Source organism: Pyrenophora tritici-repentis, chromosome 7 (assembly GCF_003171515.1).
Source record: "Pyrenophora tritici-repentis strain M4 chromosome 7, whole genome shotgun sequence".
Classification (NCBI taxonomy): domain Eukaryota; kingdom Fungi; phylum Ascomycota; class Dothideomycetes; order Pleosporales; family Pleosporaceae; genus Pyrenophora; species Pyrenophora tritici-repentis.
Genome location: NC_089396.1, coordinates 1934912 through 1949979, shown reverse-complemented (window position 1 = coordinate 1949979; position 15068 = coordinate 1934912). Strand labels below are relative to the sequence as shown.

The 15068-nt window shown below is 52.8% G+C and overlaps 6 protein-coding genes across 6 annotated transcripts; 1 reads left to right on the top strand and 5 right to left on the bottom strand.

The window, feature by feature from the left end:
* Positions 1-2793: 2793 nt before the first annotated feature.
* On the bottom strand, positions 2794-2979 carry PtrM4_131490 (uncharacterized protein; the record flags this gene model as incomplete). The annotated part of the gene is made up of 1 exon (XM_066109035.1): positions 2794-2979. One exon carries the CDS (start codon positions 2977-2979, stop codon positions 2794-2796), a length of 186 nt encoding a protein of 61 aa, XP_065961027.1.
* Positions 2980-3377: 398 nt separating this feature from the next.
* On the bottom strand, positions 3378-4043 carry PtrM4_131480 (uncharacterized protein; the record flags this gene model as incomplete). Its single annotated transcript, XM_001941164.2, has 1 exon — positions 3378-4043. The coding sequence occupies one exon, from the start codon at positions 4041-4043 to the stop codon at positions 3378-3380; it is 666 nt and encodes a 221-aa protein (XP_001941199.2).
* An 863-nt stretch (positions 4044-4906) lies between these two features.
* Positions 4907-5765, bottom strand: PtrM4_131470 (SPC22 multi-domain protein; the record flags this gene model as incomplete). The annotated part of the gene is made up of 2 exons (XM_001941163.2): positions 4907-5460; positions 5549-5765. The coding sequence occupies 2 exons, from the start codon at positions 5763-5765 to the stop codon at positions 4907-4909; spliced, it is 771 nt and encodes a 256-aa protein (XP_001941198.1).
* Positions 5766-6037: 272 nt separating this feature from the next.
* Positions 6038-10615, bottom strand: PtrM4_131460 (XRN1, 5'-3' exonuclease; the record flags this gene model as incomplete). The annotated part of the gene is made up of 3 exons (XM_001941162.2): positions 6038-6076; positions 6400-10470; positions 10610-10615. The coding sequence occupies 3 exons, from the start codon at positions 10613-10615 to the stop codon at positions 6038-6040; spliced, it is 4116 nt and encodes a 1371-aa protein (XP_001941197.2).
* A 414-nt stretch (positions 10616-11029) lies between these two features.
* PtrM4_131450 (WD40 repeat protein) lies at positions 11030-12587 on the top strand (the record flags this gene model as incomplete). Its single annotated transcript, XM_001941161.2, has 3 exons — positions 11030-11048; positions 11241-12348; positions 12413-12587. The coding sequence occupies 3 exons, from the start codon at positions 11030-11032 to the stop codon at positions 12585-12587; spliced, it is 1302 nt and encodes a 433-aa protein (XP_001941196.2).
* A 773-nt stretch (positions 12588-13360) lies between these two features.
* On the bottom strand, positions 13361-14578 carry PtrM4_131440 (Atrophin-1 multi-domain protein; the record flags this gene model as incomplete). Its single annotated transcript, XM_066109034.1, has 3 exons — positions 13361-13426; positions 13484-14439; positions 14494-14578. The coding sequence occupies 3 exons, from the start codon at positions 14576-14578 to the stop codon at positions 13361-13363; spliced, it is 1107 nt and encodes a 368-aa protein (XP_065961026.1).
* Positions 14579-15068: the final 490 nt, after the last annotated feature.

Here is a 15068-nt window from a genome sequence, read left to right as displayed (position 1 = left end):
GACTGGCACTTTACTAGTTCAGTCTCACAGACCACACGTGATGCAATCAGGCAATCTATGGATGTTTCCGAGGTGTAATACGAAGTAAGCGCCACACATCGTTGCTGCACTACTCAGCCTCCGCAAATGCGTCGGTGTTTCGTACCCGAAGTGTCAGTCGCAGTTTATTGATTAAACTGTCTCGCGCTGTCCTCTTCAAGGCGGATTGAACTATCAAAAATGCAGAAATTCAATGCAAATTATGACTGCGAGATGTGAACGCGTGCACAAATGTACGTAAGTCCTGCTCGGGGCCGTTTCCTTTGGGCGCTGTTTGGTATTCCAGATTTGGGTTTCGTGCGAGATCCTCTGGATTCTTAATTCGCACCTGCAAGAAACTCGCATCTAGACCAATTCTCCCAGCAGGCGGTACCACGCACTCGGTACAACATGCTATCATGTCATGACTTCTTACAGGCCCGTCGCATGTAGCCTACACGTCAGCGCATACTGAGCCTTGAGTTGACCGAAAGACTCCGTGCAAGGGGATGGGAACCGGACTGAGGCTGTCCCCGGCATCTGCTGACCACCGCCCCAAGTGGCGTTATGCCGGCTGAATTGGCGCCGGTGAATTGTCACACTGGGCAAGACCCTGTCTTAGGCTTACTTGTGGGCTTATTTAGACGTCGAATTAGGGCGATCTAAGTAAACAATGACCTTATGGCAAGTGCAACTGGACTCCGGCCTCTTGCTGTGTCGAGTTCTGCATAGGTGCATTATGTCTCGAAATTTTCAAACCAGATGAAGCTGGTGGATAGGCTGACGCAGGTCGGAACATGAGTTGTTTTCGTTTCGCGGTTCAGAGCACGCCAACAGTGCAGTGCGGAGACACAGGGAGCTGAGTCCGGGAGTCAAATTACGTTAGGCCGCATGTGGCGGAGCTGACATTCAGCCAAGCGAGCTAGTATTGCTTGTCTTCAAAGCCAAGTTTCAGCGCACGTTCGTCCGTCCCGCGCCGCCCTCGCATCCACCAACTATAATCACCATACTCGCTATTTCAGCCCTATCGAGCGTCACCCACAACCGATAGGCTTTTCGCTCAGCGCATGTACCTGCACATTTCATCTACCTTGTCACTCACCCCTTTTCCTCAACTAGCCGTCAGGCTATCTACCTGCTTGTTGGCAGAATATACATATGAAACTTCACAGCCTACCGGGAAAGATCATGGTGAATCTTGAATACTTTATTGTATTCAATACGAACGGCAGCCCATATTCATAGTACTCCGTCTCCATCTATACGGTGTACTCTACCTGTTCTTAAGTTCTTGAACAAGATTCTAGCCGGACTTCCGACTCGTAGCTTGACTTACTCTTAGACACGACGGACCAAACATTCGCTTGACATTACTTCTACATTCCTTGGCCTGAGCCACACTCCAAAAACACTTACCGTTTCTGTCTACGCTTGCGAGATCGATGCATACCTCACGAATCATGGTGATCCGGTGCAGCCGTGAATACGGGCGGACCGGCAAACTCGCTCACCATAACTCACCGCCTGGGCACCGAAGAAAAGGCTTTGCTACTAAATTCAGCTCGGGCGCAGCGCGATGGAAGGGCTGAAGAATCTACCCGCCTCTGATTACCCAAAGCGCTTTGCTGGAAGTATACGGGTTGATGACGGCTTATGGCTAGACTAATAAGTGCAGATCGTGGCGTACTCTTGCCTACCACGTGTATCCTGTGCGATTCCTATGAGTCAGAATTCTTTGCATATTTTCACCGGATTTCACCAGATTTACTAGGATATGTGTCGCACAACACGCCATGGGAACGCCCGGAAACCTGGAAGTTGGGCGAAGTATCGAATGCAAAGCATGCTATCAGCATGGAATGTCAGACAGAGACCGAAGCATAAATTTATAATAACAACATTACGTTCCTCTTCCGTCTATCTTTCATTTTCTCGAAACCTCCAGTTCGCCACTCCCGCATGCTAACCACCCTACTGACATAGTGGCCGTTGCAACACCTCACTGCACATGATATCGTCGCAAACCTGATCACACACCACCCCAGGCGCAACATAGACATACAGCTGACCTGGCACCTGGAACTGCTTTGTAAAATCCTTTTCGTTCCAGCGACTGGCGCGGTACCCCGCTCGGCACGCACAACAAGTCCTGCCCTGTCCGCCGCCTGTTGTCGTGCAGCTGGTGGTGATGTCGCAGAAGTTGAGGTTTGGGAATATAGGATTCCAAGTCAAGGGGCAGACGCTTGCCAAGGTATCTCCAGTGTAATCGACGCCGGATGGAGAGGCGTTTGCGACAGCGAGGGGCGAGGGGCGAGGCGGGGTGTGAGGTGAGTGGTGAGCTAGGAGACGGAAGGGTGAGCAGAGTGCTAGCACCTGTGTTTGTTCCAGCGGGCTGGCTTGCAGTACCTGCGGGAGGTAAGGCCGGGACAGAGGTGTCAGAACAATCTGCACCGAAACCGTAACCACAAGTAGATGCCGGAACAGCCGTTGGCAATACTCCGAACGACGAGTTACCGTACCCAGAGCCGTAGCTCATCATACTAGTATAAAACGGGCGTCTGGTAAGCAGCGGTTGTCCAGTGCCTGTCGGCGTTGGCAAAGCACCTGCAGACGAAGAGCTACCGTAGCAACTGGCCGGACATCCAGATCTATAGTCTACAGCAGAAAGAGGAGCAGCAGCAGCAGCAGCTACCCCTTGGCTAGCCACCGTAGGCGTAGAAGCAGAAGGTCAGTTGAATGCCGCAAAGCCGTTCTGCCGCTTGCGAAGCGCTCTTCTCAAGAATCTCCTGACGGAGGGATAGGTATCGCTCGAGTAATCGGTCCCATCGTCAGTGCCACTGCTGCCATCATCACCGCCAGCATATTGGTTGCCGTCATCGGGATACTCGGTTCCATCACCGCCGCTGCCGCTGCTGGGACTAGCAACATCGCTGGGGTAACTACCAGTGTAGCCGCCACCATTGTTGTTGACGCCTCCGAGACACCACCAGGGGCACTCGCTGTCATCGGAGGTGGTGTCATAGTCCTGGGCTCCGACGCCTGATGATGCATCTGCCACAACAGGGGTAATGAGCGGTGCATTGAAGCCTTGTGAAGTAGCAGTGCCAGGTTGAGGTGGCTGATTGAACAAGCCACTGTCGTCGTCACCCGGAAGGGATGTCGATGTAGCCCCAGAAAAGTCATCAGAAGAAGTCTCTGAAGCTGCAAGCCCAGCATCTGCGGTAGCAATATCAGAAACAATAGGAATGCCGTCGGCATCCAACAACAGTCCGGAAGACGTCGGTGCCGCCGCATCAGCATAATCTGTCGTATACGGAAACTCCAACTCCGCTGCCGCCGTCGTAGAAGCACCCACATCCTCACCCCCCATCTGTCGCTGTAGCAACACCAGTAAAATCCGAATCATCTGCAAGACCCGTAGCCGCAGCATCAACCGCCGGATCCTCACTGGGCGTCGAAACAGCAAAGCCATTCAAAAAATCCGGTCCAGAGTCTGTAGACGCAGAGTCTATCGATGCGGATTCCGGCGGGAAAGTCCAATCCGTCCCGTTGAACACAATAGCGCCGTTGGGATCCGGCGTTGCAAACGCAGAACCGTCGTCGGTAGGTGTTGTCCCCAACGGGTCGAAGACATCGGGCGTAGGCACCGCATTGGCATCATCAGATGCAACGCTAGTACTGACGATAACATCGGCGGTGCCAACGGGAAGTGTAGACATGTAATCGCTCAGCTCGGACGTGTAGTCCAGTGGACCAGGAGTGATTTCGCTACCAGACGCGTCGACAGTGACGGAAGCCGCGGCGTCGGCACCGGCGTCGATGGTAGCGTCTACACCGCCATCCGCCAGAGACGAGAGATCAGACTCTGAAGGCTCGTCTGGGCCGGGGGTAAGTAGCGGTGCTAGGGCATCGGCGGTGACGTCGCTTATAGCAGCGCCTGTGGTACTGGCATCTATAATGTCATCTGAGACCTGCTGGGCATGCAGCGTCTGCACGAGCAGCGCTCCGAGAACCAGGGCCCGCATTGTGGGCTGTCAGTAAGAAGGGTTTAATGAGAGACAGTAAGTAAGACAAGGTCGATTGGATGCACCTGAAGGAGTGACAGGAAGCTGCCTGGCTTAGACATGTTGTGTCAGTCGCGTCGCGGGAGAAGTTATACGACATGGTGTTGAATTCTTGGGATGGGCGTGTCAAAACAAACAAGATGGGTGCGTAAGCCAATGGTACGAGGTGGATGATGGGAGGGATGGGTGTATTGGAATGTGGTACAAAGACGGGATGTGTGCATTGTTGCGAGTTCAAGAATGTGACATGAAACTGCCCGAGTACATTATGAGCAGATAGATTCTGTGTAGAGTTTGATTTTACTCATTCCAGACTCATCATTGCTTCAAATGGAATGCGTTGCTCAAGCACCAACTGACGGCATATCAAGCCGCTACGGTGCGCAGTGGTTCCTCGGAAGTCTTCACACCGCATGTTACAAGTCTCTCCGTATCTCGTTGACGATACAGGGAGATTACGGTACATGGGAAGTCAGGTCCAAAGTTGGGTTCGGTATTTCAAACGTTGCTCTGAAGTCATGTTCGATTGAGGAAGGGGAGATGCATCATATAAGGGTGGAAATGGTTGGCTTATTAACGCGCATACACTGGTGATGGATGAGTGATAGTACGGGCTGAGAGACAAGTGTGGTGAATAGATAGTATAATCAATCTTATCCATTCTCATTGCAAACATACTATCCCAGGCCATGCCCTTTTCCCCCACCCAAAGTCCCATGACGGGTATCTCCATATCCACCAAACACGCCCATAATATAGGAACCCAGTGCGCGCATCTCCACCCCCAACACGCCAGCCCACATTCTTTATATATATCAACCATCCTAAACAGCCTTCCTCAACGGCTGTTCTCCACCAACCTCCAACCTATACCCCTCGGCCCCCTTCTCCGTCTCCAAATCCTTAGGCTTCGCCGCCTTAGCCCCCACCTCAGGAAACTTGAACGCATTACTCTTGCCGCCCTCAAGCCCCTGCCAAACACCCACCTTATTCCAGTTCGTCCACGTCAACGCGCCCACCCAGGGTTGTACATTCCAGCCCAGCTCCAGCACCACATCGGTGCGGTTACCTAGCTTACCCGTGATGTCGGTAATTTGGTATTTCGGCTTCTGGTTCTGCAAGTGCAGTTCGCCGATGGGGTAAGGGGAGACGATTTTCTGTTTTGCGGCCGCGCGTTTCTTGGCGGAGAGCTTGGGGAGCTTGGATTTGGGGTCTGGGTGGATGAAGTGGTTTTGGTTCCAGGGTGCGGATGAGGAGGCGAGAATGGCGTCCCAGATTATGGCTTCCGAGGGGGGTTCTGAGGCGCGTGTGGAGGGGTAGACGGCTTTTAGGTAGAGGAAGATTTGCTTCGTGTTCCAGTTGAAGAGCGTGGTGAGGTCTGTGGATTGAGCGTGTTAGCGATTACTGCTGTATGCACCGGTTGTGGTGGTAGTTATATTTGCAAGACTCATGGATGAGAGACTTACCAGCGTCCAAGTCGAACTTAATATGCGCATACTCCTCCCGCTTGGGTGAGTAGTAATGCGGTCGACCCTTGACTACTTGTACATTTCGCAGCGATATGTTGGCCGAGGGGTTTTGTGGGGTTATGAAACTACTGAGCGCAATTACAGTCGCGACTGTGAAAGCGACGGTGGTGAAGAAGCCAAAGACATTTTGGAGACGCACAAGGGCCGAGTGCATCCTGAAAGCAAGGGGGAGCGCAAGGCTCTATATAGCGAATTCTAGGGGCTATAAGAAGCAGAGTAAAAGAAAGAGGTGGGCTGTTGAGCGCGAAGCTCTAGTTGTGGAGACGTAGCTTTCGGTGGTCCCCCAAGGTCCTAACACGTATCTGGAGCTGCCGCACGGGAATCGGACCTCAGCCCTATGACACGCCAGGGTCCACATCGACGCTAGTCCAAGTCATACTCGGAGTACAGTCACGAAATATTTCTTTGACACCAGCGTAATGCAAATTATGAGAGGATAGTTGTATTATCGTAGCTACAGATAACCTGATGTGGGTATCAATACTGCGCAGCCATGTGACCTTCCCATCCTCTCCAATCGTGTCTATCTTACCCGTACTTTCTACATGCACCGTCCAAATGCTTTCCTAATGCCATGATGAAGCTCAACGCCGTAACGCCACGCTAACACGCACACGCTGGAAATACATGATTCTACAGAACGATGAATGTGTCACAGTAATCCTGGCATACTCCATCTACTGTGCAGCAGCTGGCGCACTGCCCCTGGACCCTCCTCGTCCACGACCTCCACGACCGCGGCCTCGTCCTCTGCCACGTCCACCATCCAAGTTAGCCGGCGGGGGTACGTTTGAATAGTTGCGTGGCTGGAAGTTGGGGTTGTTGGGGACGACACCCTCAGTAGGATCGGTGTTGTCGATGACGGTGAAGCCACCTCGGCCTTTGAAGCCACCTCCTCGTCCGCGCGGTACAAAGTCATTGGAGCCGCCACGGAGAGTACCACGAGGGTTAGCCCCATTGGGAGCCTGATTTTGATGGCCGTTGGCTTGACCTCCGCGGGGAGCGAAACCGCCCCGACCGCCGCGAGGTGGGCCCCCATGGATTGGTAGCGTCTGTTGTCCTTGTGGAGCCTGGCGTGGAGCCATACCTCCACCACGTCCGTTGGCACCGCCGAAAGCTCCACGGTATGAGCCATGCAGAGGGGGTGGCGTACCTGCAGGAACCAGTTGAGGACCTCCGGGAGCACCAAAGCGGGGTATGGTGTATGATGACTGGGGAGGTTGTTGCGCGCGCCTGGCAGCAGCAGCGCTAGAGTAGTGGACGACTTGCTGATCCGTCATGTTGAGAACAGCAGTTGCCGGCACAGTAGATCCTCTAAACGGAGAGCAGCGATCACCAAGAGAAGTACCGCTCATGAAAGTCGCATCAAAAACAACATCCAGCAACAGGACACGTGCTGTGCGTGTCTTTCCGACCACAGTACCCGATGATCCAATGGGTACCCTTCCAGAGTCCTGGACGTAGACAATACGGTCGCCAATGCTGAAGTTCTGGTGTCCTAGGCGCTGCTCTGCATCTGAAGGCTTGAGCAAAGCCACACGCGGCACCTTTGAGACAGTCTTGGGCTCCACCTCCTGAGTGAGATGGAAGTTTGCATCCGCCGCCTGTTCAATCAGCTTGACTGTGTCAGAGTCGAGCTGCTCGGCGTCCAAAGGTACTTTCTCAAAGCTCTTGGTCTGGACCTCTTTCAGCCAGGCTCCAATTTCCTTGACCTTTTGTTTCGCAATCTCGGCGGGGTAGAAGTCAGTGTCTTCCCAGCCATCGCCTGTCGGGTTGTTGATGATGGCAGCAACGAACTCAGGGAACTTGATCATGTACTGGGCCAGGAGGTCCATGGCCTTCTGACTGTATTCCCATCCGTTGGGCGACTTTCGAGAGTAACCCAGAACCTTGAGCTTCTTCGCCTCAAACTTGAGGTTCAAGCCTAGATTGAGCTTGAGACCGCTGGAGGTGACGTTGAAGGAAGAAGTGAGCTTGGACAAGGCTAGGGGCGGCATGTTCAGCTGCCTAGCAACAACATATGATGGTACATAAGGTGTCGACCTTTCGGCCATGCTGACAACCTCACGTCCGAAGTTTGGCTCGGGTTTCTTAAGCTTGGCGACCATGATAGTAGCCTTGTTGTCTGCGTGGCCCATAACCTGCAGAGGGCGACCGTAGGCGTAGTCTCCAAGATAGAAAGCTCGAGCACCTTCAGGAAATTCTTCCTCGATAGGCAATGCCGCCTTCTCCAGGAAGCGTTGGTCTGCGCTGACAACCTCATCGACGACTGATTGGGTTGCATACTCGACCTGCAGCCCAGCAACCTCACCATACTCCTTGATTGTGGCGCCTTCATCAGTCTTCCTAAGACCTTTGAGCATTTCCACATGTACAAGTGACTCGATTTCGCCAATGTTGATACCAAGGCGCTTGCTGTACTGGCTCTCGATGCGGTTCGCCGTCTTCTTCCAGTTCGAGATTTCCTGTGGGCCATGGGGAATAGAAACAGGCGCAGATACACCATCCTCAGGAAGGACATAGTCGAATAACTCGTCCGATACCTTGACTACCTTTGCCTCGTGGAGGAATGGGTAGCCAACATGAACCGCTTTTCCAAGTTTTCCTATTGCATGCGATACTGGCTGTCGCGGCTCGGTATCCAGAAGCGTAATAACCATGCTCTCGTTCCGACTATCTTGATTGAACACGTTGACGCCAGCAAACTCGAGCTTTCCATGGAACGGCAAAACTTTCAAGCTGGGGAAGCCTGCCAATGCATCTGCTCCCAGTTTGACGCCGTCCATAAGACCAATGTAGTACTCCAGTCCGTCCATAGTAGGAAGGTCGAAGATGTTTTCGATGCACTTGCAATGTGGTAGATCCGGGAACACACCAGGCAGGGATGATTGGTAGATGAAGTCGAGATCCTTGGCGTAGGTGAACTTCAGCGAGACTCCGAATGAGTTGCGGGCCTTCTCATCTGGTGTTAGATCTTGTTCCTTCGTAGCCATGGCCTTCAACAAACGGTCTTCCTGAATAAAGGGAATCTTGACGACCGCCTCCCAATCCTGCTTCTTTCCGTTCATGTCCAACGTGAAGTCACGGGGATAGAAGTCGATGATGGGCGAGTCCTCGTTCGTCATAAGAGGCCAGTAAGCTTTCGGTACAATGCTCTTACTGCGATCAGGCAAGACTCCCATCAACTGCTGGAAAGGCTTGAATGGTTGGCCCAGTTTGAAGTTGATGTCTGCCTTCAAACCCCGCTTAACGTCGGAGATCATGGGCGAGTAGTGATATTGGTAGTACCACGGCCACGACGCTACTCCACGGTAGTAGTAATAGAGAACCCATTGTAGTCCTTGCACATAGTTCTCAGTTAGCTTGCGGAGCTCCTCTTCGTTGCTGCGATCCCACTCGAACTTGCTCTTGTAGTAGTCGTTCTTCCAAGCTTCAAACTTTTCATCGTACTTCTTCTGCATTTCCGATTGAGCGTCCTCAGGTGAGACATCAACAACCTTGGCCTGTTCGTATTTCTGTACAATGCGTGCAATCGCTTTCTTGGACTCGTCGTCTGTGTCCTCCTCCTCATCTGAGTCACCCTCCACCAGCTTGGGCGGAGCCGTGACCTGGATATGACGATCGCCATCTTCATTCTGAACAGTCTTCCATGGAAGACGCAGCTTTTCGGCAAGTTCCTGGACAAACTTCCGGTCCTCTGCTCGGAGAGAGACGGGAAAATCAAGAGGACCCTGCTCTTTCTTCCCCAAGTAGTCATTCAGCCAGCTCTTGACCTGTGCGAACAGAGCCTGCTGTTGAGTGGTCATAACAACTGTGCCTCGTCTCGCCGTCTTCTTCATTACATCTTCTTTTCCAAGGCTCTTTCCCTTGAACCAGGCGGCGTCTGAGTTTTCGGATTCAAAATGGCGGTATTCGATATTTGCGAGTTCATCCAATAATATCGCCAAACGCTCCATGTTGATGACACCCTCCTCGTTGATGTAGCCTTTACCCTTGGGTAGAACTGTCTTGTAGACGTTGAACATGAGAGCCAACGCGCCCTCGTTAATATGCAAATGCGGAAGGTTTGGAAGGAAATCGTTACCAACAAAGAAAGCCATGAGAATGAAATCGTCAATGACACGCTCCATATCAAATGGAAAGCTAAGAGCGCCAGGCTCTTCCAGTTCTTGGAACTCGAGTTCCAGATATTCTCGAACAATGCAGAGATGCATGAGATAGAAGTTCTGATGCTCCAACTCTTTGGACTTGGTCTGGCTCTGGCGGCCAAATGTCACCTCTTCTCGCAACAAACTGAAGTGGGGGTCATGGCTGAGCAAACCCAACATGATCAGGTCGGCATCAAGGCCGTACAAGCAGTGGCGACGGTTCGGGTCGTACCCCGGCTGCGCCTTCGCCTGACGGATGTACTCCATTACCTTGTGCTCGCCCTCTCCGGGGACCTCGTGTCCTGACAGGACGACTTCCACACCCTGCCAATCAATGTCCTCGGAGACCTTCTTGTTGATGAAGTACTTGAGCTGCTGTGTGAGCTTCGCCATAAAGGCTGTGCCCGGTGTGATGCAGTTGCTGTCAAAAGCTTCCTCGGTGGGCATCTCGACGCCTTCGCGGATAGCCTTCTCCCGAGCCTTTTCAGTATCGAGAGCAGTTCGGAAACGTCGCGCACGCTGCTGGTTCATCTTGGCGCGCGGGGCGACACCATCGATGGCCATGAAGAAGAGCTGTTTGGGCTTGATCTTGCCAAACAAATGCTCAATGTAGTTGAAGATGGAAATAAACATCTGGTCCTCCGACTTGCGGGCCGTGACGCTATCGGAGTCGTTATGGGTGCAGTTGTGGATAATACCGTTCATGTCCAACTGTTGCTGTTAGTGATTTCCATCGAATGCGATCCAAAGGACTTGCGTATAAACAATCAAACTCGGGAATTCGGTTTTCCGCAATGAGCTGTGAGATGCCTGGATACCTCTCGGACATCCATCGAAAGAATTTGGGGACACCCATGGTTGCTACTACTGTCTAGTAATAGCGGAGGATAAGTGGTGAGGCGACAATTGCGCCTTGTAGGTATGTATTTGGTGGGGTGGTGGCGGTCGCAAAGCGGGCGAAAGGGAGGAAGATGATGAGAGAAAGAAGGGCGCGCAAAAGCGCTGTGAGCGAGGGGCGCTGGAGAGTATGGGGTAGTTGTTCTCGACGCTGGGGTCTTCAAAGAGGTCCAATTCCGATGGCGAAGGCAATGGATATACACACAGGCAAGGCTGCCAAGCAAGTGGGGCGCTAGTTGATCGACCCATGCCCGTTAGTCTGAACGCGATCTTTAGAAGCGCGTCGTGCTCTGACGCTTTCCCCAGCAAACGCCGCGCACGTAGCATACACCTTTACTTCGCCAAATCTTGTCAAGTCGTACTACACATTCAAATGGACGAAACCATGAGCGGTAAGTCAAACTTCCTTGTAAAAATACTCGCAGCATTGCTCCGACCACCGGTACCCAAGCTTCATGTTGCATACAGCACCAACGGAGCTGTCGCAGGTCTCTTTGGGCCCTGCGCAAGACTCGGTGTCACTCTTTGAACTACAACAACTGCCTAAAAATAAGAAAAATCCAATACTGACATGCCGTTATCAGACGCTCTCGACTCGCGCGAGATGGACGACCAAGAGCAGGTCGAGCAGAAGATTATCAACGAAGAGTACAAGATATGGAAGAAGAATAGCGTTTTTCTCTATGATATGCTCTACGGACGCGCACTCGAGTGGCCAACCCTCACCACACAATGGCTACCCGACAAGAAGCCTGTAGAAGGCACCAACATGAGCCAGCACCGCATCATCCTCGGCACCCACACCTCGAACCAGGCGCAGAATTACCTTCAAATCGCCCACTGCGAGATTCCCGACTTCCGCGTTCCCGACTTGTCAGAGCTCAACGAGGAGCGGGGGGAGATTGGCGGCTATGGCAATGCAAAGAAGCCTTTTGACTTCAAGATTGTGCAAAAGATCAACCACCCCGGCGAGGTCAACAAGGCGCGATACCAACCACAGAACCCCGACATAATAGCGTCTCTTTGCGTAGACGGCAAGGTGCTCGTTTTCGACCGCACCAAGCACCCACTGCAGCCCAAGGACGACACCGTCAAGTTCGAAGCGGAGCTCGTAGGACACAGCAAGGAGGGCTTTGGACTAAGCTGGAGTCCCTTGAAGGAGGGCCACCTGGTGACTGGTAACGAGGACACGACGGTCAAGACATGGGACATCAAGTCCGGCTTCTCCAAGAGCAACAAGACCATCAGCCCAACAGCAACGTACAACGTCCACAGCGCCACCGTAAACGACGTCCAATACCACCCCATCCACAGCCACCTCATCGGCACCGCATCCGACGACCTCACCTGGCAAATCCTCGACACGCGCATGGAGACGTACAAAAAGGCATTATACAGGAAGGAAGCTCACGAGGACGCTGTCAACTGCATCTCCTTCCACCCAGAATTCGAGGCGACATTCGCAACAGGTTCCGCAGACAAAACCGTCGGCATCTGGGACCTACGAAACTTCGACAAGAAGCTACATAGCCTCCAAAGCCACCGCGCAGACGTCATCGGTCTCCAATGGCACCCACAAGACGCCGCCATCCTCGCCAGCTCCAGCTACGACCGCCGCATTTGCCTGTGGGATCTCAGCAAGATAGGGTCAGAACAGTCGGACGAGGAGGCAGAAGATGGTCCTCCCGAGCTGTAAGTCACCCCTTCCTTCACCGAACCCCCATATGTTCGTTCTTTACTAACAACTTTCCACCAGACTCTTCATGCACGGCGGCTTCACAAACCGCATCTGCGACTTTGACTGGAACAAGAACGACCCCTGGCTCATGATGGGCGCGGCAGAAGATAACCAACTTCAAATCTTCCGCCCCTCGCGTAAACTCGTGGAGCCGCTCAAGAAGACTGTTAATCATGGAGAGGTCTCGGATTGAGCTCTTTTTCCCCTCTATTTATCTATGCCCATTCTCTTGACGTGGGCTAATGGGTCCTTGTGTGATAACAGGCAGCGGATCAGACAAGGCGTCCAGCAGACATATTCGTTGGATCCTTACCCAATCGATTTCTACAGTTGTGGCGGCGGTTGGGTTTCGTGTTCTGAGTCGCCTTGTTAAGAGAGTGGGTTGGGGCTTTTGAGTCTATCCCCTCATATTTGTTTTGGCTGACTGGCTGTACGTAACCGTGGCTAGGTTTGAATGGTGGAATGTGAAATGAGCGTGTTCAAGGCGTCTACATCAAAATCGGGTGGAGGAGTGTGATATCCTTTGCTTTCTTAAATCCAAACACCGTATTTCTCTCTACCTTTGCTACGAACCAAGCCTTGCACTGCTTCACCCCCTTGAATCACATGCACAGAGTAACAGCAATATGGATGATAATGATATTGATATTTTGCTAAACTAATCGCGCAACCTCGTATACATAGCTATATATTTTGATTTCATATCATGCGTCGTCGTTGAGCGACAAATAAACGGCCGTGTGAAGTAACTATTACTCATACACGCGTGTTCTCATTACAAAAGGGTGTGACAGACAGATGAAGAGCAGAAAACGCCGATTTCCAACCAGGGATATCCTGCGCCCGAGAAGAAAACGCCAAATGCAAAAATGTGGATGAAGTTGGATATCCAAGAACGCCGCGCCGGTGGAAGAACGTGTGATAAAGGGTGTGAAGAAGAAGAGAAGAAAGGAAAGAACGGCTGACTTAGACGGCGACTTGCTGTGTTGGACGCTCGACCTTTTGTTCTTTCCTTGAGACAGCGGCAGGGCCCTCAGAGTTGCTCTTCTTGCTCTTCTTCTTCTTCTCCTCAACAGGTGCAGAGTCGACACCAATCTCCCTTGACAAGCTCGACGGCTTCTCGATCCCAGCATCGACGGTGACGTAGGAGGTGGCGTCGCAGCCCTCGCCGTAGAATTCGGCCGGGGCAAGATCACCCAGCGGCTTGCGGTCCTCATCCATAGCATCCTGTACCAGCTTGCGCAGACGAAGACGCTTGACGGGCACATCGGCAAGGATCTCAGTCTCGTATCCGTCATCGAGGGCAGACACCTGGTTGCGGGGCTGGGAAGCGAGGAAGTCTGGGGGGGGAATGTTCTCCTTGCCACGGTCCTCGTTGCGGTTCTTGGTCTCGGCGTCGTCTTCGGAGCTGATGTCAAGCACAGAGGCGGAGTGCTCCATCAGGTTTGCGGCCTCCTGCTCAGGGGTATCCTCGTGGATCTCGAAGAACCATCCTTTAGGCATGGTCTCGTCGAGAGCGCTGATTTGTGGGGCGGGTGCCGAGACAGGCGTGGCTGCTACGGTGGGAGCCTTGGGCGTGTAGGTTGAGATTGAGCCGCTGAGTGCCGCGTCGATGGAAAAGGGCAGGCTGGGGCTGCTCTGTGAGAAGGAAGGAGGGTCGACGCGACGAAATGGCGAGCTGGAGGCGCGTCGCTTGGAAATTGCATGGAGACGCTTGTTCTTTGGTGAACCACGGCTGTTGGTGATGGGCGTCGACTTTGCCGTATTGGGCGATGATAGTGCTTTTCGAGAAGACGGGACGGATGGCGTAGCACTGTGGCTGACGCTGGGCTTGACGGGGGAGGTGAAGATTGAAAACTTGGATGGCTTCACGAATCCGGCATCGTGGCTGCTGGCCGTCTTGGATCTTTTGGTCGGGGTGGAGGCGATGGGGTCCACATTCTCGGAATCGGCATCTTCGAAGATCTCGGGCGCGCGTTGACGCTTGCCCGTAGATGGAGTGACAACTGACTTCAAGCTCGAAGGGGACGCAAAGTTGGTAATGGCTACATAACACGCGTTTAGCTAATGCATATGCATGTGGATTTGAAGCTATTTACCATTCTGCCTGTTCTTCGCGCTTTGGAGTACCTGCAGGCGAGAGGAGCCAATCTCGCCGAACGGCTGACGCGTGATGGTGGCCATGATAGAAACGGTTGCGAACGCGGTGCTAAAGATTGTGATGTAGTGTAGAAGGGAAGGTATCGACTCGTAAGACCTATTGTCCAAGTCGAGTTCGCGATGTGAAAGTGGTAGAGTGGTAGAGTGGTGGAGGTGACGGGAGGAAAGGTGGGGTTGTGAACTCGACGTATCCCGTTTCAGCCCAAAGCCCGCGGAGCAAAACAAAAACAAAGGCCTTGTAGCGCTCTGACAACTTTTCAAGAGATAATGGTCGACGATAGAGAACGTAAATGCACAACCAAGAATCTGGAGCAAGAAGGAGGAGGTAGGAGAAGGTAGCTGTAATCCGTAACTTAAGCACCTGCAACGCGTAGGCCCAATGAACCTAGCGTGTACTTCACGCATCTAGGGGCACTTGCGCGCGTCCAGCCTTCTCCACCGACGCAAGGATACCACTCCGAAACTCCCGAAACCCAGCGGAATTACAAGCTCTAACCTTTGGGACGGACTCGAG